General features: G+C 38.9%; 2 protein-coding genes across 4 annotated transcripts; one reads left to right on the plus strand and one right to left on the minus strand.

Annotated features, from left to right (window-relative positions):
- The first annotated feature begins 1,131 nt into the window (after positions 1 to 1,131).
- On the plus strand, positions 1,132 to 9,021 carry TOMM20L (translocase of outer mitochondrial membrane 20 like). Its single transcript, XM_023255729.2, has 5 exons — positions 1,132 to 1,340; positions 1,471 to 1,514; positions 2,598 to 2,679; positions 7,777 to 7,919; positions 8,844 to 9,021. The coding sequence occupies exons 1-5, from the start codon at positions 1,214 to 1,216 to the stop codon at positions 8,895 to 8,897; spliced, it is 450 nt and encodes a 149-aa protein (XP_023111497.2). The 5' UTR covers positions 1,132 to 1,213; the 3' UTR covers positions 8,898 to 9,021.
- Positions 8,965 to 24,529, minus strand: TIMM9 (translocase of inner mitochondrial membrane 9). Of its 3 annotated transcripts, XM_023255730.2 has the most exons (6): positions 24,305 to 24,529; positions 21,655 to 21,743; positions 18,692 to 18,745; positions 10,864 to 10,928; positions 10,392 to 10,487; positions 8,965 to 9,487 (listed from the first exon to the last, which is right to left on the minus strand). In XM_023255730.2, exons 4-6 carry the CDS (start codon positions 10,900 to 10,902, stop codon positions 9,353 to 9,355), a joined length of 270 nt encoding a protein of 89 aa, XP_023111498.1. In that variant the 5' UTR covers positions 10,903 to 10,928; positions 18,692 to 18,745; positions 21,655 to 21,743; positions 24,305 to 24,529; the 3' UTR covers positions 8,965 to 9,352. The 3 variants fall into 3 exon arrangements, with proteins under 3 accessions (XP_023111498.1, XP_003987737.1, XP_019688622.1); XM_003987688.6 differs by lacking the exon at positions 18,692 to 18,745 and having other exon boundaries at positions 24,305 to 24,521; XM_019833063.3 differs by lacking the exons at positions 18,692 to 18,745; positions 21,655 to 21,743.
- Positions 24,530 to 24,576: the final 47 nt, after the last annotated feature.

The raw sequence follows: 24,576 nt of genomic DNA on the forward strand, positions 1-24,576 counted from the left end.
AATTATATGTGACTTACACCTGCTAACTTTTTTTTTTTTAATTTTTTCTTTCAATGTTTATTTATTTTTGGGACAGAGAGAGACAGAGCATGAACGGGGGAGGGGCAGAGAGAGAGGGAGACACAGAATCGGAAACAGGCTCCAGGCTCTGAGCCATCAGCCCAGAACCCGACGCGGGGCTTGAACTCACGGACCGCGAGATCGTGACCTGGCTGAAGTCGGACGCTTAAAAGACTGCGCCACCCAGGCGCCCCATACCTGCTAACTCTTAAATTGTGAGGGCCTGGGCTGCTTCTGGCGACCGAGGGCAGTCATGCAGTGATGAACATACACTAATAATGTAAGCTGTAAACAGCAGTTCAATAACCTAACAAGAAGGATACATAATTTACTTCTTTAGGTCCTTTGGTTCTTTAGGTCCTTAGGCCTTCCTTTCGGCTCAGTAGAAAAATCAAAGCTCTGTATTTGGGGTTAGTCTTACCTCCATTTTTTTTCTGCTGTGTTTGAATAAAACAAATATTAGAAGGAAACACATCTAGGCTAGTTAAGTATCATGGGTCTCTCAGAGCCGATTTTGCTTTGGGACCTTTGTCGTGCCCAGCCCAGAAAATTCACTCCCTCCCCCCCCGGGCTAATATTATTGCTTCCAAAGTCTTCTTTCCTCCCACTGTTGAGCTAAGGTGGTCGGGGACGTGGGATGGCCGAGTTCTTTTTCGGGGACAAGGCAGACCAGGTTGGGGGCACGGGCTCAGGTGCTCAGCGGGCAGCGCTGCGCGCTAGGAGTTGACCGAAGTGAATCCACTTCAATTCGCATGTGAGGCAACAGGGGCCTGACGGAGGATCCAGTTCCAGCTACCCAGATTCCTGACACACTGTGATGCGCCTGAGTGGGTGCCGTCGGCACAGGGACGGGAGCGCGTTTGGGTAAGGGGTTCCGAATTTGGAGGGCGACAGACCTGTTTCCAACAGAGCTCGGCTACTCGCGGGCCGCGAGACCTCGCACGCTCGTCCTCTCGAGCCCCGGGTCTCCTCCTCACTCGGCCCGCCGCGGCGCGAGGCATCGACGCGTCGACGCGCCGCTCCGCAAGCCTGCGGCCGCACGCCCAGGAAGCCCCGAGGCCGGGATGGGGGCCGCGCCGACGCCCCCTGGCGGCCGGCTCCCCGCCCTCGCCGGCCCGCGCCCAACGCTCGGCTCCTGGACGCCGGCGGCCGGATGCCCTGCGTCCGCACCGTCCTCTGCCTCCTGGCGGCCTGTGGCGCCGTCGCCTTCCTCGGCTACTGTGTGTACTTCGACCGGAAGCGGCGTGGAGACCCCGCGTTCAGGCGCCGCCTGCGGGACAGTGAGTGCGACGGCTGCGGCGGTGGCGCGGCCGGGCGGGTGGCGAGCCGGCCCACGGGGTGAGGGCTTCGCGGGGCGCACGCGGGCGTCGGGATGGCTCCCGAGTGGCACGTGCCCGGTTGTGTTTGCAGAAAGAAGAGCCCAGCACCAGAAGGCAGAGGGACGGGGCGCCCAGGTGAAGTGCTTAGCGACGCCGAGGTGGCGTTATAGTGCGTAACCTCCCCGCCGTGCAGGGCGTCAGGGTCCCAGTCTGGTCCATGAGCGGGCATTTCGGAGCGCCCTTCCGCCTGCCTGCCCGCGCCCGGCTTACACGCGGGCGTAGTTTTTAATTGCTTACAAAAGGAAGGAAAGAAGAACGATTTGGGGTTATGACAAAGCTCATCCCGCTCTAAAAAGAGAATTCTTGGGGACAAACATAAAACATAAAAAGTCTCCAGATAGACCAGACTGGAGCTGAGGTGATTGGCAGTAGAGTTGATACTTTGGGTCAAGGATTGTCCACTGTACCTACCTTTAAAGACCAGCCCTGGGGGGCGCCTGGGTGGCTCAGTCGGTTGAGTGTCCGACTTCAGCTCAGGTCACGATCTTACAGTCTGTGAGTTCGAGCCCCGCGTCGGGCTCTGTGCTGACAGCTCAGAGCCTGGAGCCTGCTTCAGATTCTGTGTGTCTCTCTCTTTCAGCCCCTTCCCCACTCATGCTCTGTCTCTCTGTCTCAAAAATAAATAAAAACATTAAAAAAATTAAAAAAATAAAGACCAGCCCTGGGCTTGGTACCAGTGATGACGCCATCCTGCGATGCTGGTTACCTTCATGAACCAGCCTGACGCAAACCATAGCGTGCCTCGGAACACCACTGCCCCGCCAACCGCTCGTCGTGCCCATTGCCAAATCTACAAGCACTGTTAATACCCTAGGCAAGAAAACAAATTGGCAACATGCAAAGCTATGTTTGCTGTAGTTAATTATACTAGGACTTCCGCTATGTGTACGTAGAAGCTAGGTCAAATATAGATGAAAGTTATTACAAGCATCTCAACTTAATTTCGATATGCCATGTATTTTTTTAATCACCTAAAATTGTTAACTCCATTTTGAGTTGTTTTAAATATTAAAAAGAACAACTATGTTTATCATACTTTGGATTTAGAGACTGGGTGCAAGATACAGTTTTTTTTTAAATAAAAATTAAGTAATTTTGATCAGTAACCCTATACCTTACATTCATTACTCATGGCTAAATATTTCGTGAATCTTTTAGTTATGGGATCCAGCAAAGAATGAAAAATTGCAAGAACTTTTTCTGCAAGAGGTACAAATGGGAGAACTTTGGTTATCCAGAGGTGAGATTGTAGACATTTTTTTGTAAGCGGTTACTTTTGATAATATAGGTTCAAAAAATATTTGATTGGTATTTGTATGTCAAAAAACTTAACTAGCTAGCTGTGTTAACTAAGTTGCTTTTTAGTTAAAGAGAAACTGCCCCAGCATTTTTGCTTGATTCCACTGTTCATCCCTACCATATTATACTGAGCATTCAGGTTGATGGTGCAGTCTAGGAAATGGGCAGATGGAGAAGCAAAGCCAAATACAGTTAACACATCATTTATCATCAGGTAAAATTCTAAGTAAATGAACTTTCCAAATTACTAAATGTTGTATGAATTAAAATTTTAAAAAGTTTGAGCTGTCTTATAAACATTTTCCTGCATTTTGAAGAGTATTCTTAATAAAATAATTACTATTTTTTTAAGTTCATTTATTTGAAAGAGTGAGGGAGGGACAGAAAGAGAGGGAGACAGAGAATCCCAAGCCGACTCTGTGCTGTCAGCACAGAGCCAGACTTGGGGCTTGAGCTCACAAATCCCGAGATCATGACCTGAGCCAAAATCAAGAGTTGGATGCTTAACCAACTAAGCCATTCAGGCACCCCAATAATTATTTAAAAATTTTTTTTAAACGTTTATTCATTTTTGAGAGATGGAGAGAGACAGAGCTTGAGTGGGGAGGGGCAGGGAGAGAGGGAGACACAGAATCCAAAGCGGGCCCCAGGCTCTGAGCTGTCGGCACAAAGCCTGATGCGGGGCTCAGACCCACGGACCATGAGATCGTGACCTGAGCTGAAGTCAGATGCCCAACTGAGGCACCCAGATGCCCTAATAATTACTTATTGTTGATGATAAATCATTGTAAATGACCATTTTTGTATGTTTAATATGGTGATGTATGTAGGGGCTACCTTGGACTTAATGGCCATGGACTGTATTTTGAATTATAATTTGTCCCAACCTATTTCCACATAGATTTAAGAAGACTTCACAATATTGTCAGGTAAAATGGTGGTAGATGATGTAAGTATTTTATAAATATTGTGTCTAGTAATCATGTCTTTGTTCTGGTGCTAAGCCCTGGGAAGGAAAGTAATTTGCTTTTAGGCTTATGTAAGGGATGAATGATGTTGCTGGATAAATGAGCGTTATACCCATTTATGTATCTTTCTTTCAAGTTTTGCAAATTTCCTCTCATCATAGTGCCTGTACCTATGTTGGCTCTTTTGATTGTCTTTTTTGAAAAAATTTTGTTTTTTACCTGCATTTAAGAGGTAGCATCCTCCAGAATTTATGAAAACAAAGTCAGGATCCTGGACAACAGGTAGCAATACTCATGATTTTTACTTTAATTCAATGGCTTAAAACCATGATAAAGGTTTTGAGAAATGAAAAAAATATTCAGAGTTATTGCATATTAATCATTATAATTTGAAATTTTAATATTTAATATTAGTCTTCTCTTTTAGGAAGTTTTATAAGTGGGCTAAAAATATCTTAAATATTAATGACAAAATTAATAGTTAGAACTGACTTAAATGATATAAACAGGAGTAATTTTTTATTCATTGATTTTTGAGAGAGAGAAAGTGTGAGCAGGTGAGGGACAGAGAGAGAATCCCAAGCAGGCTCCACACTGTCAACACGGAGCCTGATGTGGGGCTTGAACCCACGAACCGTGAGATCATCATTATCTGAGCCAAAGTCAGACACTTAACTGACTGAGCCACCCAGCTGCCCCTAAACAGGAATGGTTTTATACAAGGAAGTAAAGCATAAGTTTTAAGGACCTTCATTTGCACAGGGCTTTTTGAATATTCTGGGAGGAGTCCTACCAATTTTGTATTCATAATTTTATCATCTTTTTATTTCCTTTTTTTCTTTTTTATATTCTTTGTCTTGGGGCGCCTGGGTGGCTTAGTCGGTTAAGTGTCTGACTTCGGCTCAAGTCATGATCTCGTGGTCCGTGAGTTCAAGCCCCGCGTCGGGCTCTGTGCTGACGGCTCAGAGCCTGGAGCCTATTTCAGATTCCGTGTCTCCCTCTCTCTCTGACCCTCTCTGACCGTTCATGCTCTGTGTCTCTGTCTGAAAAATAAATAAACGTTAAAAAAAAATAAAATTTTATATTCTTTGTCTTAAAAGGGCCCCCAGGGGTGCCTAGCTCGCTCATTCAGTAGAGCATGTGACTCTTGATCTCCAGGTCATGAGTTTGGACCCCACATTGGGGGTAGAGATTACTTAAAAAAATAAAATCTTTTAAAAGAAAAGCCCCCCCCCCCCCCCAAATATATAAACTAGGGGCCTCACAAAATATGGATTAATTCCTAGATGTGGATACTGCTTGGACATAGGGGGAAATTAAAATAGAATCTTTGGGTTTTAACATTTTTTTTTAAATTTTTTTTTTCAACATTTATTTATTTTTGGGACAGAGAGAGACAGAGCGTGAACAGGGGAGGGGCAGAGAGAGAGGGAGACACAGAATCGGAAACAGGCTCCAGGCTCTGAGCCATCAGCCCAGAGCCCGACGCGGGGCTCGAACTCACGGACCGCGAGATCCTGACCTGGCTGAAGTCGGACGCTTAACCGACTGCGCCACCCAGGCGCCCCGGGTTTTAACATTTTTTGAATTGGGATAGTGTAAATATGGAGAGAAAAGTAGGAATTATAAATTAAAAAGTTACTTCATGACACATCTTTATTCACTTTATGTTTAAGAGTCTTCATGTCATAGAGGTGAATATGTTACAAATATTGAGATTATTAAAACAAAAATTGCAAACTTATGTTTTAAAAGTTTTACCTCTTAAGGATAACATATTTCTGTTAAATCCCTAAATTGGTTAGTTATTTAAGGGTTATGTATGTCCCTATTTTACTTCTAATGGAGTTCTCATCTTGGTTGCTTACTTAAAATCCCACCAAACCCCAAACCAATTAAATAAAAATTTCTGGGGTGGGACTCAGGCATCAATATTTTTAAAACGTCCCTAGGTTATTATAATACACTGAGGACCAGCATTCTGATTTTTCACCTAGTTTTCTGTAATCTTTTCCATTTTCTCCACTTTCTTCTGCCACCACCCCCAATTTTCATTCCTTCGCCGTCAGGTAGTATAGTCCTCATCATGGTTGTGTCCACATAGGACCACAGAGCCAATAATTTTGATTGAAATTTCTGATTAGCTGATTTGGTTGAATTTATTGGTTGGTTGACTTAGTTGACCACATTGATTTTGTGTCACATTAGCTCTATCAATTTGAGAGGAGGCACTATTATATCTTTTTCTTTAAAAGGTTCAATACGATCAAAGTATTTTGACTTAATGTGTCATGTCTATAAAGCTGTGATTTTATTAATTTAAAAATAAACCTTTCAGTGAAATACTAGTACAGTATTCCATCTAAGAAATACGTTCTTTAAATGCCTAAAAAGTTACTTAAAAGCCAGCAATGAAAGTTTCTTAGGTTGAAAATGTCAAATTAGGTGTTTAGACACAAGACCTTTAACTCTTGAAACTTATGTAATATAGGCAAGGTTTGCTTTGTGTGTCTGAGTTAGGTCATGTTTGTTCTTCTGATGGTTTTTCAGTTTAAACTTCATACAAATCTGGGAACATTGTTTTCTGTCATGCACTTTTATCTTCAGATGACCAAGTATTTCAACCAACAAATGGAAAATCATGAAACACCTGAGAGGCAAGCACACTGTGTTCTCAAGGTTCAGAAAATTAGGTTCTATTACTAATTATGGCATTAAATAGTTCTGAAACTTTAAATCATTTCACTGATCTTTGCCTCAGTTTCTTAGAATGAAGTAGTGAGACTAAGTGTTTCCATGTTTTCACTCAAACAAATTCTATGATTGGGGTGCCTGGGTGGCTTAGTTGGTTAAGCATCTGACTCTTGATTTTAGCTCAGGTCATGATCCCACGATTCATGAGTTTGAGCCCCGCATCAGGCTTGGCGCTACTCAGAGCCTGCTTAGGATTCTCTCTCTCCCTCCCCCTCCTCCACTCTCTCTCAAACATTAACAAAAAATTCTATGATTAACTTCCACATTACACAACTTTTCATTCTTTACAGCCAGTCATCCTAAAACTCATTTTAAAACTACTTAGAAGTCAAAGTTCATAAATCTCTTTTCTTCTCCTATATATGTAATTCATGTTACCCTAAACCCTGTTTTAAACTCATTGATAATAGGATTTGTTTTTGAATTCTTATTTAGCCAGAACATCAGGTGTTTCATTTATATTTCATCAGTCACACATGTAGAGTTAAAGATAACCTGTCTTCTATCAGTAACAGCGGACCACAACATTTAAAAAATACTCAACACCCCTTTCTCGCAAACCCACATTGCAGAACATGCAAAGTAAGAATGCACTTTTTTTTAAACATTATTTTTGAGAGTGAGTGTGAACGGGGCAGAGGCAGAGAGGGGGACAGAGAATCCAACGTGGCTGTGCACTGTCAGCACAGGGCCTGACAGGGCTAACTCGCGAACCATAAGATCATGACTTCAGCCAAAGTCAGCCGCTTAACTGAGCCACCCAGACACTCCCAAGAGTGCACTTTTGAATAGTAATTTGGATCATAAAACTATTCATCTTGCAGCTTGATCACAGTGAATCAAAAATTTTTAAATGTTTATTTTTTTTGAGAGAGACAGAGCGTGAGCAGGGGAGGGAGAGAGGAGACACAAAATCCAAAGCAGACTGGTCTCTGAACTGTCAGCATAGAGCCTGATGCAGGGCTCAAACCCACAAACTGTGAGATCATGACCTGAATCAAAGTCAATGCTTAACCGACTGAGCCACCCAGGCCCCTCTGATCACAGTGAATCTAATTGACAGCTCAGCATTTGTCCCATTTATAGTCTTTACTCTTTTTGTTTATTTTGAGAGAGCATGAACCAGGGAGAATCAGAAAGAGTGGGAGAAGGGGAGAGAAAGAAAGGGAAAGAGAATCCCAAGCAGGCTTGTTTATATAGTCTGTAGTTTGATATGCTTTTTTCATTTTAATACTTGGTGTTTTCTTGGTAATTTGTGGAAGGTGTATTTTGAAGAACGTTAAAATTTTGCTTTAAACCTTATCAATCTGTTTTAGGAGACCATCGATTGGGGGTTGAACATCTCGGCAATGCCCTTTTAGTGTGTGGACAACCAGAGGAACTTCTGAAGGTTTTCAAACACACACTCCCTCCTAAGGTATTTGAGATGCTGTTGCACAAAATTCCCCTTATTTGCCAGGTGAGCACGTACTTAATTGTCTTTGCTAAATTAACCATGTTAAGCTTGATTACATAAAAATAGCAGTTTGTGTGTGGATGGCCCAGGGTTTTAAATGAGTAAAATCTCTGAATTTTTGGTTGCTTTCTTGCCTTATGAGGGAAACAAGCATATTCTTTCATGCTTCTTTAACTATAATGAATTGTTTATTTTGCTGAGTCTCCTAGATGTTTCAACATTAAAGATAGCATTAATATTTTGTTTTTGTACTTTCAAAGACACAACAATTAGTGACTGCAATGTCAACAGAAGCCTGTAAAATAAATGGTATTGTTAGTTATATGATGTAATAGCTTCAAAATTAGATGTAATACAGAAAACCTTAGTTTATCAAAGCAGAATACTTCTGGCTTCAAATAATATGACAAAACAGAAACCACTTTGATAATGTAAACATATAGGCTAATTATAATTAGTACTCTCTTAAGTGCAAGTTTAGATTGGTATCAAATGAAATCCATTCATAAGTCCATTTATTAGTAGGTATTAGTCTATGTACATTTTCCAAACTGCTTGGTATACTTATGCATCAACTAGAATTTTCCTGCAGATGTTTGGATTTGTTTTAGGATTCCTTTAGCTCTAAGACACTACTATAACTTCGGTTCACTTTTTATTGCATTGATCACATGACATAGCTGAGAATACACTGTATATTGTTAGACTCTCAGCTTTTGGACAAAACACAAAACACAGTCTTCACTAGAGCATAATAGTCAACTCTTAAACATTCCCAAGGTAATCTCAGATGGGATGTTTCCTGAAGATATACGAAAATATGGCTAGGATAAGAATGTGTAATACCCATCCTGATGCAAGAAGGGAGGCAAGAAAAGGATTGTGCATTGAAATTATTAGCAAGTAACTATTTTATGTATTTACCAGCAATTTGAGACAGACATGAATGAACAGGAATACTTGGAGGATGATCGTGATTGAAAAACATTTCAACGTATCCACAGTCCAGTCAGAATACTATGGTACTATATATAGTATAAACAACTGCTCAGTGATATTTCCATTTATTTTACTTTTAGTAATAAAAATTTTTTTCTATCTCATACATGATTGAACACATTATTTTGCTTTTAAAATTAACAGTCACAATTGAAGAAACAATGGTTTATTTATCTAATGAAGTTACCAAGCTGCTGAATCTTAAGGCCTCAACAAATGTTGCATCTTATTATTTTGATTGAACAATAAGACCTTCTATTTTGATTATTCATGGTAAATAGCAATTTTGTTTCTCTAGTTGTTTCCCACTTGCCAGACAGTCATGACAGTTTAACATGGTGGCTACTGCTTTCAGGGGATTCCATCAGATGAATCCTCGTTTCCATCACAACAGCTGCTGGCCATGTTTCATCTAAAGTCCAGCCATCAGGACTCCTCTATCGTGGTTGGCCAAGGAGTCCTGCTTTGGCTGCCAGGGCTTCATTCTGCTGAATATGATATTCCTGAAATCTCATGGATATTCTTTGTGTCATTTTTAAATATTTCTGTAAGCAATGTTCTGAACAGGTGGTCTAGAAATAAAAAGAGAAGATCCAAGAGGCAACACAGAAATATTAATTTTTTTAAACAATGCATGTATTTTTACATAAACAACCAGTGGGTGCTTTTCTTTTCTTTGAATATATGAGAACTAAATGGTATTGAGTAGTGAGTGATCATAGCTTTCAATTGTTAATAGTTTCATCCATTTACAAAAATTAATATATACTGAATGCCTACTAGTTTGTAAGCACTAAAAACAACAGTAATGTCCCTGCCTTTTGCATATGTTATTCTGATTGTTAAAACATAGGCCCAGTAGTTTGTTCCTTTTTAATGAGAAGCTCCATTCCCAATATTCTTAAATTTCAACACTTCTTTTTAACAAGATTGTACTTAGTATTTTTCAAACTTTGTCATTTACTTAACAAGGACTTACTGACTGCTAGTTATATGTTCTTGGCATGAATGAATATCACTTTCAGCCAATATATAAATGTTTTGATGAGGGTATTAAAAGTTACGACTTCTGAGAGGATTACGTTTTCAGAGTCCACCTATGCAATATGAGCCACCAAATTTAAGCTCTGCTTTTTCCAAAATTAACCTGAATTCTCAGGGTCAAGTTTCTCTAGCCAGGCCATCTTGACTGAAAGCTAATTAGTAAGAATCTTTGCCATGGAACAATAATTTAGCAAACCCCAGGCATCTTAGCGAAAAAACCCAAAATCTGCCATGGTACGGTAGGACTGTCATATTAAATTTGGGATCATTTAACTCAAGGCCATGGGTCTCGACTGCTTCAGTTCCTCTGAGCAATGGAACATAAAACCACATTCCTGTAATAACTAGGAACAAGCGAAATGGTGAGGGGGATCTCATTTCTATTGTTTATGACAAGCTTTCAGAGTTGTTAGTGGGCGGTGCTTTTCATACCTCTTCAGGTTTTACTTCTCTTGTTGTGAAGTCTTTAACGCAGTCCAAAAAGCAGGTTTCTGTAAGTTTATTGTAGGTTCCAAGAAATTCTTTAAACTACGAACAAATCAGAGCATTCTTTAATATTTGGTTTTTTAAAACAAAGATGTTTTGAAACTTTAATTACTGATGTTTTGTATTTGGGCAAAATACCCTGTTATACTTGAAATAAAAAATTCTTTCCTTCACTCAGGTGGGTATAGTATGACCTGTAGAGTATGATCTATAAAACATAGTCAAATTTTCTAGTTAAATATTTTTTTTTTGCGTTATCTGTCAAATTATCTGAAAAAAAAATGTTTCATATGATTTAAAATCCATTTTTGGAAATGAAATTTGAAGTTATTTTGTGAGATCACTGACTGACATGGTTGCACCCAGAAGTGCCTTAAATTTTTTGCAAAATTCTTTTTCATTAATTGTAATACCTTACCTGTTTTATCTGATCAGATTCTGGTATTTGTGCAGCCATATTCTTTTGATATGTTTATTAGTCACCTAATTTAAAAATTAAGGAAAAGTTAGTCTGTGAACAAATATTTTTTGGCTCACTGAAGAGTTAGGTATTAAAACAAATACAGGTTATTAAAAGAAATGAAACGAAGTTTACCTGAAATTATTTTCTTTATTTTATAAATTTCTAATGGGGTATGTAATTATATCCATCCTCCCAGGTCATTAATGGCAACAAGGAACGCTATAGTTTAGAATTAGATTTTTTTAATGCTGGCCGTGGGCCCCGTTTATCTAAATCTCGTTTTAAGACAGCTTGCTTTGCTACCTTGCAAAGTCACTTGCCACAGCCTCATTCCTAGTAGTTTTAAGGGAAACCAAGAGATCTCTGATGTCTTCTTCAAGTACATAACTATTCCACTGGTTCCTAATGTAACTCTGATCTAACATAACAACGATCCTTCTGTTATCTCTACATAAATACACAGCTTCTATTAATTGTTCTTAAGCACCATCCATTTATAAATCAACAACTGTAATGAAAGATACTCAGTTTTCTAAAAGACTTTAATGGAAGTACAGGAGTTGTACATTCTGTAATTCAAAAAGTGTAATCACAGAGACTTATTAGAAACTTTTGAACCTATGACACTTGTGATCTAACTTGGGGGCAACAGAGAAGTGAAGATAAGTCAAAAAAGCCTTTCTGAATTACTAGGATTTTCACATTGTTAAATGGAGAGCCCAGACTCAGTTAATCCAGATATAACAACGTATCCCATTACTTACTTGTTCTATTCTGGCTAGTTCTACAATAGATGAACATCTCATATGAAAGATTTATATAAAATAAAGCTTTTTAAAAGTAGAAATTAAACAGCATGAAAAGGGAAGAATAAGCAAATACTAACCATGTATACTGTAAACTAACAGAACTTCTAGGCATTATATTTAGCTTTGAGTTTTCTGATACTGAATGCAAACATGATAAACCGAAAGTGTGTATCATTCTTATAGACTTGTCAATATCTAAAGTGGCTGTGAAAAGCAGGAAATTTTCATGAAGCTTATATGGAGATAAAACTAGGAAATTTCAGCACAGGACAAAGTGTACATTACTATCATGAAAACAATTTTTCATTTTGATTAATTAATACAATCAGTAGTAATTCCATTGCAGCATTTCCAACCACGTATACACCTGCTCCTCTTTTGCATTTATTCTTTACTCCTCTTTTTTCCTTATCCTTAAGTTCATATTACTGACATTTTTTTTCACATGCAAGGGAAAGTACTCATTCTTTTCTGTCTGGTTTTTAAGATATTTATATTGTTTATTTTTGAGAAAGAGTGTGAGTGGGGGAGGAGCAGAGAACAAGGGAGACACAGAATCTGAAACAGGCTCCAGGCTCTGATCTATCAGCACAGAGGCCAACGTGGGGATCGAACTCAAGCAACAGGGGATCATGACCTGAGCTGAGGTTGGAAACGTAACTGACTGAGCCAGCCAGGTGCCCCTGCTCTTCTTTTTTTAAATAATTTTTTTAACATTTATTTTTGAGAGACAGAGACTGACAGAGCACGAGTGGGGAGGGCAGAGAGAGAAGGAGACAGAGAATCCGAAGCAGGCTCCAGGCTCTGAGCTGTCAGCACACAGCCCAGTGCGGGGCTCAAACCCACAAACCATGAGATTATGACCTGAGCCGAAGTTGGATGCTTAACTGACTGAGCCAACCAGGCGCCTGTCTACTCCAGATGTTCTAGCCTATAGTTTTCTTTGAAGTAATGATTCATAAAAAGTATAATTGTCTATACTTAAGAGAATCTTTGGCTTAGCAGTAACATGATATAGACCATCTTTGCTATTAAACCTCCTCTATATCCCTTACAAATAACGCAGTAGAGGTTTTAGGTTAGCCCAACATGAGGCAACTAGCGTTCCATAAACACCGAAAACGTTAACAAGAATGCTCTTTATTCCTATTTTATTTCACTTGTAAACAACATACAGTTGACCCTTCAGCAATGTGTGTGTTAGGGGCACCAACCCGACACACAGTCAAAAATCCGCATGTAACTTCTTCTGACTCTCCCAAAACTTAACTACTGATTGGCTACTGTTGATTGGAAGCCTTACTGATAGCATAGCCACTTAAGACATGTTTTGTATGTCACATGTATTATGTGTACTGTATTCTTACAATAAAGTAATCTAAAGAAAATGTTAATAAAATCATAAGGAAAAGACATTTATAGTACAGTACTGTAAAATATCTGCATAAAAGTGGACCTGTGTAGTTCATACCTGTGTTGTTTTTCAGGGTCAACTGTGTATGTTTTTACCACATAAACTACCTCAAAAATACCAACAGTTACTGCAGGTCACAATTTTTTAGGTGTTACTGTGCTGTTATAAGAAACCACTAACCAAAGAGACAGAGGATTCTATAAGTATGTCATACAATGCAGTTTAGGACTAGTGCTTCCGGGAAGATGGAGTGAGAGATGTGCTTTTCCCAATTCCTCTCACTAAATACAACTAAAAGCCCTGGACATTAAACAAACCTGAGACTAAAAGGTGGAGAGAAGAAAGTGTATTGGCCAGGACCCTTGGGAACTGAGAAACAAAATAGTGGTGAATTCTCTTTTTTGCAAAGAGTTAGAGCTGAAGAAGCCAGCAGTCAGCAGATGCCAATGGGCACAAAGCCCTCCATGCCCCCAAAGCTGGTCCTCTCTAGCCAAAGGGCCAGGAAAGGGGAAGCCTATAAGACAGAAAACTTAAAAAAAAATTTTTTTTTGAACATTTATTTATTTTTGAGAGACAGAAAGCATGGTGGGGGAGAGGCAGACAGCAAGGGAGACACAGAATCTGAAGCAGGCTCCAGGCTCTGAGCTGTCAGCACAGAGCCTGATGCAGGGCTCGAACCCACAAACTGTGAGATCATCATGACCCAAGCTGAAGTTGGATTCTTAAGGCGCCCCAAGACAGAAAACTTTTATTTTTTTTTCAACGTTTATTTATTTTTGGGACAGAGAGAGACAGAGCATGAACGGGGGAGGGGCAGAGAGAGAGGGAGACACAGAATCGGAAACAGGCTCCAGGCTCTGAACAGCCCAGAGCCCGATGCGGGGCTCGAACTCCCGGACCGCGAGATCGTGACCTGGCTGAAGTCGGACGCTTAACCGACTGCGCCACCCAGGCGCCCCAGACAGAAAACTTTCAAACGATAATAGCTATACTCCAGGCAAACAAAAAAAATTGTGGCCTGCATCCCCAACCCGCCCCCCCCCCCCACCTCCAATCAACTTAAGCCAAAGCTGGGAGCCTAGACTTCCACCCTCCCTAGGCTGTAATAAGGCATTCCAACCCCTACACTTCAGAGAAGGGAGATTAGGAAGCAAGGACTTCTTTCCTTCCTGGGCATTAATGAGGGCCCTTCACCCCCAACAGGTGTCAGTGGAAACCACATGAGGAGTTGGGACATCTACCTCAATTGGCAGTAATGAGGTACCCTTCTCCCTCCTCTCCAGGTGGTAACAAAGGAGGCCTCTTTGAGATTCAAGACTAGTGATTACTGTCATATGGTAATTAGTCCACATTCTCTCCTCTGGTGTCAGTGGAGACAGTGGGAGCAGTAATGAGACATGCTAGTCCCTCTAAGCCAGAGTGATACCAATGGAGGCCTACTAGAGAGCCCTAACTCCTACAGTTGCCCTGGCAGTAATGAGGAGCACACCAGCCCCCACACACCTTAAGTGACAGAGTGAGAAACCTGGACTTCTACTCTACACCTAGCAGTACCTGCCCCCACTTCCGCTAATGGAGTAGTGTCAAAAGGAGCCAGCTAGAAGAGAAAGTTTAAACAAGATCTGGAGCCTCATCATACAATATGTAAAATGTCCAGGTTACAATAAAAATTCACTCATCATACCAAGAACTAAGAAAATCTCAAACTGAATGAAAAAAGACAGTTAATATATATCCAACCCTGAGATGACAGATTTAGAATTATCTGACAAAGATTTTAAAACTATTATAAAAAGCACATCAATGAGCAATTATGAATATGCTTGAAACAAACAAGACATTAGAAGAACCCAATGAAAATTTCAAGAGGTGAAAAATAAAATAACCAAAATAAACTGAACAGATAGATTCAAGAAGCGAATGAATGCAAAGAGCATAATCGCAAAGAAGTCTACCTCAAGGTGTCACAGCCAAACTTCTAAAAACTAAAGATAAAAATTTTTGAAAGTAGCAAGTGAAAAAGTGACATTTCACCTGCAGGGGAAAACAATTAGGATGACATCAGTCAATCTAGAAATCTGTATCTAGCAAAAATATACCTCAGGACTGAAGGGGAAATCAAGACATTCTCAAATGAAAGAAACTAAAATTTGTTGCCTGCTGACCTATCCTAAAAGAAGGATTAAAGTTCTAAACAGAAAGGAAATGATAATAGGAGACTTGGAACATCAAGAAGGGAAAAAACAGTAATAACAAATGTGAGTAAGTACAATACACTTTCCTTCTCTTCTTGAGTTTCCTAAATTGTGTTTTTCACATTTGAAGCAAAAATTATAAGACTGTCTAATGTGGTTCTAAATGTATATTATAAATGGTGAAGGTAAAAGGAGGTAAAGTTTCTACACTTTACTGAAACTGGTGTTGACACATTAGACTGTGATAAGCTATGTATATATCATGTAGTACCTAGAGCAATCACTAAAAAAGATACATAGGGAGACACACTCAAGAATACTATAGATAAATCAAAATGAAATTCCAAAATATACTCAAGTTATCCACAGAAAGGCAAGAAAAACAGAAAACAAAAATTTTAATAGCAACTTTAAGCCCTAATAAACAATTACATTAAATATAAGCAATAATCAATTAAAAGAGATTGGTAGAATGGATTAAAAAACATGACTATATGTTATCTATCAGAAACTTACTTCAAATATAATGATTGAAAATAAAAAGGATGAAAAAAGATCTGTCAAGCAAACGATCAAAAGAAAATAGTGCATATGTTAATATCAGACAAAGTAGGTGTCAGAGCAAAGGAAATTACAAGACAGGGACGTTCAGGATTAATCTACCAAGAAAACACAGCAGTTTGCACCAAACAAGAGAGTTGCACAATGTACAGAGTGAAAACTAATAGAACTGAAAGGAAACAGATCTAGTTGGGGACTTCAATATCCCTCTCTCAACAATTGATAGAACTGGACAGAAATTTTACAAGGATATAGAAAAACAACATCATCAACCAACAGGAATCAGTCAACATTTATAGAACATTTTACCCAACACCACAGGATACATATTTTTATCAAGAGCCATGAAACACAGACCAGGACCACATTTCTGAAACCACAGAAAACTTTCTGGACCACAAAAGCAGCCTCAACAAATTTTAAAAGAATTGAAATCACACAGAATGTGTTCTCTGACCACAAAAGAATCAAACTAGAAATTAGTAACAAAAAGAAAATCTCCAAACATTTGAAAAAAATACTTTTTTTTAAAGTTTATTTATTTTTGAGCAGGGCGGGGCGGGGAGAGAATCCCAAGCAGGCTCCATGCTGTCAGCACAGAGCCGAATGCGGGGCTCTATCTCACAATTGTGAGAGCACGACCTGAGCTGAAATCAAGAGTCGGATGCTCAACTGACTGAGCCACCAGGTGCACCTGGAAAATAAACTGCTTCTAAATAATAGATGGGTCAAAAGAGAAGCCTCAGAGAAATTTTTAAAAAATTACTGAACTGAATGAAACTGAAAACAAAACAAATCAAAATTTGTGGGACACAGCTAAATCAGCCACGAGGAAAACTGGCACCTAAAGGCATTCACTAGAGAATAGTAAAGGTCTCATATCAATAATCTAAACTTTCACTTCAAGCACCTAGAAAAAGAAAAGCAAAATAATGAAGAGCAGAAATTAATGAAAACAAGTGCAACAGATAATAATCAAAGAAACAACGAGCTGGTTCTCTGAACAATTATAACAAACCTCTAGCAAGGCTAATAAAAAAATCACATTATCATTCTAAGGAATGAAACTGGATATATTACCATAGGCCATGCAGACATATAAAGGGTAATAGCACTACAAACAACTCCATATACAGAAATCTAACAACCTTGGGAATGCAAGCTGGTGCAGCCACTCTGGAAAACGGCATGGAGGTCCCTCAAAAACTAAAAATAGAACTACCCTACGACCCAGCAATTGCACTACTAGGCATTTATCCACAGGATACAGGTGTGCTGTTTTGAAGGGACACATGCACCCCCATGCTTACAGCAGCACTATCAACAACAGCCGAAGTATGGAAAGAGCCCAAATGTCCATCGATGGATGAACGGATGAAGAAGATGTGGTATATATATACAATGGAGTATTACTCGGCAATCAGAAAGAATGAAATCATGCCATTTGCAACTACGTGGATGGAACTGAGGGTATTATGCTAAGTGAAATTAGTCAAAGAAAGACAAAAATCATATGACTTCACTCATATGAGGACTTTAAGAGAGAAAATGGATGAACATAAGGGAAGGGAAACAAAAATAATATAAAAACAGGGAGGGGGACAAAACAGAAGAGACTCATGAATAGGGAGAACAAACTGAGGGTTACTGGAGGAGTTGGAGGGGGGATGGCTAAATGGGTAAAGGGCACTAAGGGGGAATCTACTCCTGAAATCATTGTTGCACTATATGCTAACTAATTTGGATGTAAATTAAAAAAAATTTAAAAAAAAAGAAATCTAATAACTTATTTATGAACTTGTATTATCCTGATATCAGAACCAAAGACTGTACGTAAAATTACAGTAAAATATCCTCATCAAATAGACGTAAAAGTATGTGACAAAATAATAACAAATGTAATTCAGCAATATATGAAAGAATTATTCACCTTGAATAAGTGGGTTTACTCTAGACATACAAGGCTGCTTCAGGATTTAGAGAAAAATCATTAGATCATATCAATTGATGCAGAAATACCATTTGACAAATTCAACACCCATTCATGATTAAAAAAAACTTTGAAAAATAAGAAGAGAACTTCTTCAACTTCATAATGAGTATCTACAAAAAACTATAAGTAACAGTGAAAGGCTAAATATTCTCCCCTAAGATTGTGAGCAAGGCATGAGATCTGCTCTTACTACTCTTAATATACTGCTGGAAGTTCTACCCAGTGCAGTAAAACAAGAAAAGGAAATAAAATATACAGATGGTAAAGGAAGAAAATAAATTGTTTCTCTTTGCAGATGAGATAATTGTGCACATAGAAAATCCCAAGGGATCTACAAAGAAACTCTTAAAACTATCTCTATATACTTGCAATGAATACGCCGACAATTAAAAGTATAATACCGTTAACAGTCACTCAAGAAAAATTTAGCAGTGGGGTGCCTGGGTGCCTCAGTCTGTTAAGCGTCCGACTATGGCTCAAGTCATGATCTCACTGTTTATGAGTTGCAAGCCCTGCAACCAGCTCACTGCTGTCAGTGCAGCACCTGCTTTGGATCCTCTGCTTCCTCTCCATCTGCCCCTCCCCCGCTCATGCTCATGTGCTCTTCTCTCTCTAAAAAAAAATAAATAAACATTAAAAAAAAAAAAAAAAACCTTAAAAAATTTAGGGGTAAATCTAACAAAGCATGTATAGCACTTGTATGCTGGAATATATAAAATGCTGATGAAAAAGAATCAAAGACCTAAATAAATGGAGGGACATATTGTATTCATGGATCGGGAGATTCAACATAGTAAGGATGTCCATTTACCCAGAATTAATATACAGGCTTAATGTAATTCCTATCAGGTCCCAGTGAAATTTCCTGTAAATATAGACAAATTTATTTTAAAATTTATATTACCAAAGGGATTAAAATAGTAAAACAAATTAAAAAAAAGGAATAAAATGGGAGGAGGTCTACTTGATTCTAAGACTTATTATAGAGTTACGGTAATCAGTATAGTGTGCTATGAGTGGAGAGGTAGACATAGTTCAGTGAAACAGAACAGAGAACCCAGAATTAGGGTTACATAAATATGCCCAACTAATTTTTAGTAAAGGTGCAAAAGCAATTAAGTGAAGGATAGCCTTTTCAACAAATAGTGCTAGAGTAATTATATATCCATAGGAAAAAATTTAGCCTCGAAGTCTCTCACTTATGTGTGAGTTATATAAAAATTAACTCAAGATGGATCAGGAACTTAATAAAACATAAATTATTAAAATTTATAGTGACACCACCAAATACTGGTGAGTACGTGGAAAAACTGGATCACTCACTTAGTGGTAATGTAAAATTGTAATGTCACTGCAGTGAACAGTTTGGCAGTATTTTAGAAAATTAAACATGCAACTACCAAATGACCCAGCAATTGTATTCTTTGGCATTTATCACAGAGAAATGAAAACTTACATTCACACAAAAACCTTTACATGAATAGCTATGGAAACTTTATTTGTAACAGTCAAAAACTGGAAACCATCCAGATGTTCTTCAGTAAGTGAACGGTTAAATTGGTACACCAATGCCATGGAATAACTCAGCAATAAAAAGGAATGAGTTTTTTCTTCAGACTTAAATTCTAGTAAATATAGGCTATAATACTGTTTTCAGTAGAATTTAGTGATTCATCACTTACATGTAACACCCTGTGCTCATCACAACAGCTGTACTCCTTAATGCCCAACCCCCACTTGGCCCATCCTCCCACCCAACACCCCTCCAGCAACCTTCAGTTTGTTCTCTATAGTTAGGAGTCTATTAAGATTTCCCTATTTCTTTCCCCTTTCCCCTATGTTTATCTGGTTTCTTAAATTCACATAAGTGAAATCATATGGTATTTGTCTTTCTCTGACTTACTTCAGTTAGCAAAATTCACTCTAGGTCCATCCATGTCGTTCCAATTGGCAAGATTTCAAAAAAGGAATGAGTTATTGATGCACACAAATTGGAGGAATCGCCAAAGAATGATGCTGAGTGAAAAAAGCCAATCCCTGGTCTCTGCATGACTGGTACTGGTAATTGGTAATCTTGTAATTCAAGTGAGGATCAATGTTATATATATATATAACATTCATGAAATGACAAACTTACAGAAATAGAGAATATATTAGTGGTTGCCAGGGGTTAAGGCGGGGACAGGGGTAGGAGGGAATTAAGTATTGCTATAAAAAGATGAAGTAAGAGACTTCTGTAATGGAAATGTTCTGTATCTTGACTGTATCATCAATATCTGGGGTGTGATATTGTATGTGATATTTTGTAACATGTTACTATTGTGGAAAAGTGGGTAAAGGGCACAAGGGAACTCTGCATTTTCCCCTATAATTGCATGTGAATCTACAATAATCTCAAAATAAAAAGTTTAACATAAAAAAAAAAGGTTGCTCAGCTGTCTAATCCTTGCCAAAGAGCAAGATGCAGTGTGCAGTGTAGTGTTAGCAAATGTCCAGAACTAAATTTCTTTTGGCTTCTCACTCAGAAAACAGCTTGAAACGATCCAAGAACTGGTAAAATAACTTTTGTGAAAATAGGTGTTAAATGAAACCACTGTTTTACGAGAACTTTAAAAAATACAAGAGCAATAAAATATGCATTATGGAGCTTGGTTTACCAACAGGCCTCTAGCTGAAATGACAAAAGGACATCAATAAGACTGAGCCTTTTGAATTGTTGAATTGTACAGTAAACTCACTGTACAAGACATTGATGTTTCTACACACAGAAAACAAAAACAGATGATTTCCTTACTTATAAAAACCTTAGAAATTTGCATGTTTGCAGATTGTGATGTCAAAATCCAGTTCTTTTTCCTACTCCTATCCTTTTATTTCTTCAGGTTAAAATTAATATATAATCACTTTTTAACTAGAGTTAAGAGTGGCAGGTCTGAAATATTTAAATGTTAAGTTTCAGAGACTGGTAACACTAGGCTGATTCTACCCCACTTGCCCCTTAGTATATATACAACTCATGGTGACAAATGATGGTTGTTATTGGGAAGTCTTTACCAATGCATAGATGAGGAATGCTCCAAATGTTCTTGGTATGAATTTTATTTAAAAATTATTTTCTTGGTATTGTTTTTTAATATACAGTAATTAACAGTATATATTTCCTCTTTAAAGTTTATCATAGTATGAGTAATCTATTTCTTGAGAATTTGGAAAAGAAAAATAGTTCCACTACTCAATTCCCAGATCTACAACTGAACTCAAGAGCTAACAGTTGGTTTTCTCAAGTCTGCCTAAATCTCCAAAGCTCTTCTCTGTCGTCATGGATATACTTAATTACAGGCATTTGCTCCTAGAAAATATTGGAAATGACGGAGTGATGATTTTCACATTTACTTGCTAGTCTGGTGTCTTCTATGTCTTGAAGCATTCTGTTTTCCAGTTATTTAATCCTAAATCATGCTAATTAACAAAGTCCAACAGCCACACACACCACCTGATGATGAAAACAGGTAGAAATAATGGGGTTGCCCTTTGATTTAGTCCTAATTTTCAGATATTACAGCAAATGTTAGTTATTGTAGAGGCAAATATTCAATCAGAGGTTACCTTATGGTTATATCTCTGAAACCTAGAGAGAGAGAAGGAAGGGATGAGTTCTAGAATCTCTGGCTTAGGTCTTGGGAATGATCACAATACTGTTATTTTTGTGTCAAAATATATAATAAAACCAGGGAACTTAAGAATAAAGAGATTTTATCAGTCATCAATTCAAACCTTTTCTGATGCATGAGTTTCCTTTTTGTTCTGGAAAATTAGTTGTCCAACCTTTGCTTGAATGTCTCCAATGAAGCCTGATTTCTTACCTGAAAAATGAGGGGATTACAGTATGACTGCTGAGGCCCCTTCAAGCTCTGTTTGATGAATTGTAAGCTTCTGACGGCTAAATTATTTTCAATAAGTGAAATTAGTTTCCTCAATCTATTCTGAGGTTATAATTCCTTGGCAGATGTATTATGAGATGTATTAAAAATACTTAAGATCCTTATCTTCCCAGGTAGTATGTTTAGGTAAACACAAGACACACAATTCCCAGAAAATTTTGAATATTAAAAAAACAAACAAAAAAGCCCCCCCAACTAACCAGGATTTAACAGGGGAGATGCAATTTCTTTTTTGGAACCCTATGCAGATTTGTACCAGTTCTGGAGCCAAATTTCTACTTCTGTTCAAACTTAGTTTGCAGTAAGTTATTCTACTGATGTCCTTGTCCTCGGCCATTGTCACAATACCTGACCCTGGTCTCTGCATGACTGGTACTGGTAATTGGTAATCTTGTAATTCAAGTGATGATCAAGAATGGATGATAAAACTACTGGGTGACAGTTGGAGAACAGGATATATCCATGGTCTCAAAGTATCTCCACAAGTTACTTTTCATCAAAGAAAAATGGTCCCTTTATATGGCAAAGATCTGGCAGTCACCACCATAACCAGTAAAGACACATATCAACTGTGTGGTATTCTTGCCAAAAATGTTTGATCTGATTCTGATCATGAGGGAGTAATTAGGAAAATCCACAATGTGGGACAATTTGTAAGACACCTAGACTAGTCTTTTCAAAAAGTTAAAGCCATAAAGAAAAGTAATAGAAGGCTGCTGTAGATTAAGTGACTAAAGAGTCATGACAACTAAGCAATGTGTGAACTTCGGACCTTGAATCAAAAAAAATATTTGAGTTAAAAATAAAGACATTTTTGGGATAATTGGAGAAATCTGAATATGTTACCTTATTAGGTGTGATAATCTTATTGTGGCTATGTAACAGATTGTTCTTTTTTTCTTATTTTTGAGACAGAGAGAGACAGACAGACTGTAACTGGGGGAGGGGCAGAGAGAGAGGGAGACAGGGGATCCAAAGCCAGCCGGCCGTGTGCTGACAGCAGAGCCCAGAGAGCCCAAGGGGGTACTTGAACCCACAAACTGTGAGATCAGGACCTGAGGGGAAGTTGGAAGTCAGAGGCTTAACCCACTGAGCCACCCAGGCACCCCTGTAATAGACTGTTCTTAAGGAGATATAGGGTGAAGAAATTAGGGTTAAAGGTCATCATGTCTGAAACTTACTTACAAACAAACCAGCAAAAAAGGTGTATCTACTTACATAGGTATGTATAGAGCTAGGAGAGTGGGAAACCAGAAGCAAGTAAAGATGTTAACAAAACAAAAGAAATGAAAGAAAACAATCTTGTGAGCCATGTTTTTTGTTTCAGGGCTATCGGTGTCTTTGATAGGTCAGATGTCTAAATTGAATTGAACTAACTTGTCTGATGAGTATAAAATAGGACTCTGCCACATCTGAGCAGGTTTAGGAAGTTATGTCCGATTAACTGGCAACCCTAACTCAACTTATTATTAAGCAGAGCAAAAATTACTTTTGAAAGATTATTGCTTTTGGGTTTAAAGCATGGCTTCCAGGCCTGAAACACAAGCCCATGAGTTAGACTAGATGGGGGCAAGACTACTTGGGTTTCAGGTCTGATACAAAAGGGTTTCTAAGATCCAAATCAAATCATTTATCCAAGTCATTTTAATAAGTTTCTATGCCTATGGTCACACCTTGTAGACTGCAGGGAAAAGGTCACTTTTTAATATTTAAGCTTCACCTAGAAAATAAGGGAATTAAGTCATCTTCAAAGTCTCTGACACTGTCAATCTTTTAATTCACCTACATTAAAACAAATTGTGGACAAACAGGTACCTTAGAGCCCATTTATGAAGAGAGAAATGTAACTGAAATAAATAATTACAGAAACTTATTAAGAATAATTAAAAGGTTCTCCAAAGCTGAGCCCTTAAGGTCCCCTTTAATCCTAGGGATTTTTCTATGAAAGTAGACAGCGGAGATGTAAAAATAAAGAAACTCTACTATTTAGCTTTTACAGATTACACTTCTTGCTTTGATTAATCGCTTTAAAAACCTTTAGTAATGCGTAAAAGGAAACGTCTAAATAGTGCGTTCTCAAAAATTAGCAAATCAGATAAGGGGTGTTTGTCCATGGTATTCTGTCTGTAGAGAAGATTTTTCAGTTAAAAAGAGGGTCTCTTGCCTGTCAGCTCAAGGTCACTGCGTGGATGCTTTACAATCTAACTCACTGTTCCAAAACAAGACACTGACTCCCCAAACCCGGGTTGGAGGAGGCTCAGGGCCTCAAATTCCGACCCGCACCCCGGTAGCACGAGAAGGTCCCCGGGAAGGTCCCAAACCTGCTCTGGGGACGCAGTCTCCGCAACCCGCCCCCCTCCTCCCCACAGTCCCAAGTACACGCGGAGGCCTCCTCCAGAGCCCCCTTCCACCTTTCCGGAGCGTAGTCTCCCGCCCCCCGCCTGGGAACCCGGGATTCTAAGGGCAGAGAAAAGAGACCATACTTAAGCACAGGCTCTCGCATCCGACACCAGTGCGAGGCTGGGGGGCTGCGCTGCCAGTCCAGTCTAGGGGCGGAGGGTCTGGGTCAGGGCGGGCGCCGCAGCCGCTGGATGGAAGAGAACACGTGGGAGAGGCGATGTCAAATAGCCCTTAGACTTTTCGACGCGGATTCGTTATAACGCAGGAACTCTAGAGGGAAAGCCGCTATCCCCAGTGAATTCTAAAATCCTTTGGTGATTAAGTTTCGTAGTTGTATGCTTTGTCAGTGCTCTCT

The sequence above is a fragment of the Felis catus genome, chromosome B3, assembly GCF_018350175.1.
Source record: "Felis catus isolate Fca126 chromosome B3, F.catus_Fca126_mat1.0, whole genome shotgun sequence".
In the NCBI taxonomy this organism is placed as follows: Eukaryota; Metazoa; Chordata; class Mammalia; order Carnivora; family Felidae; genus Felis; species Felis catus.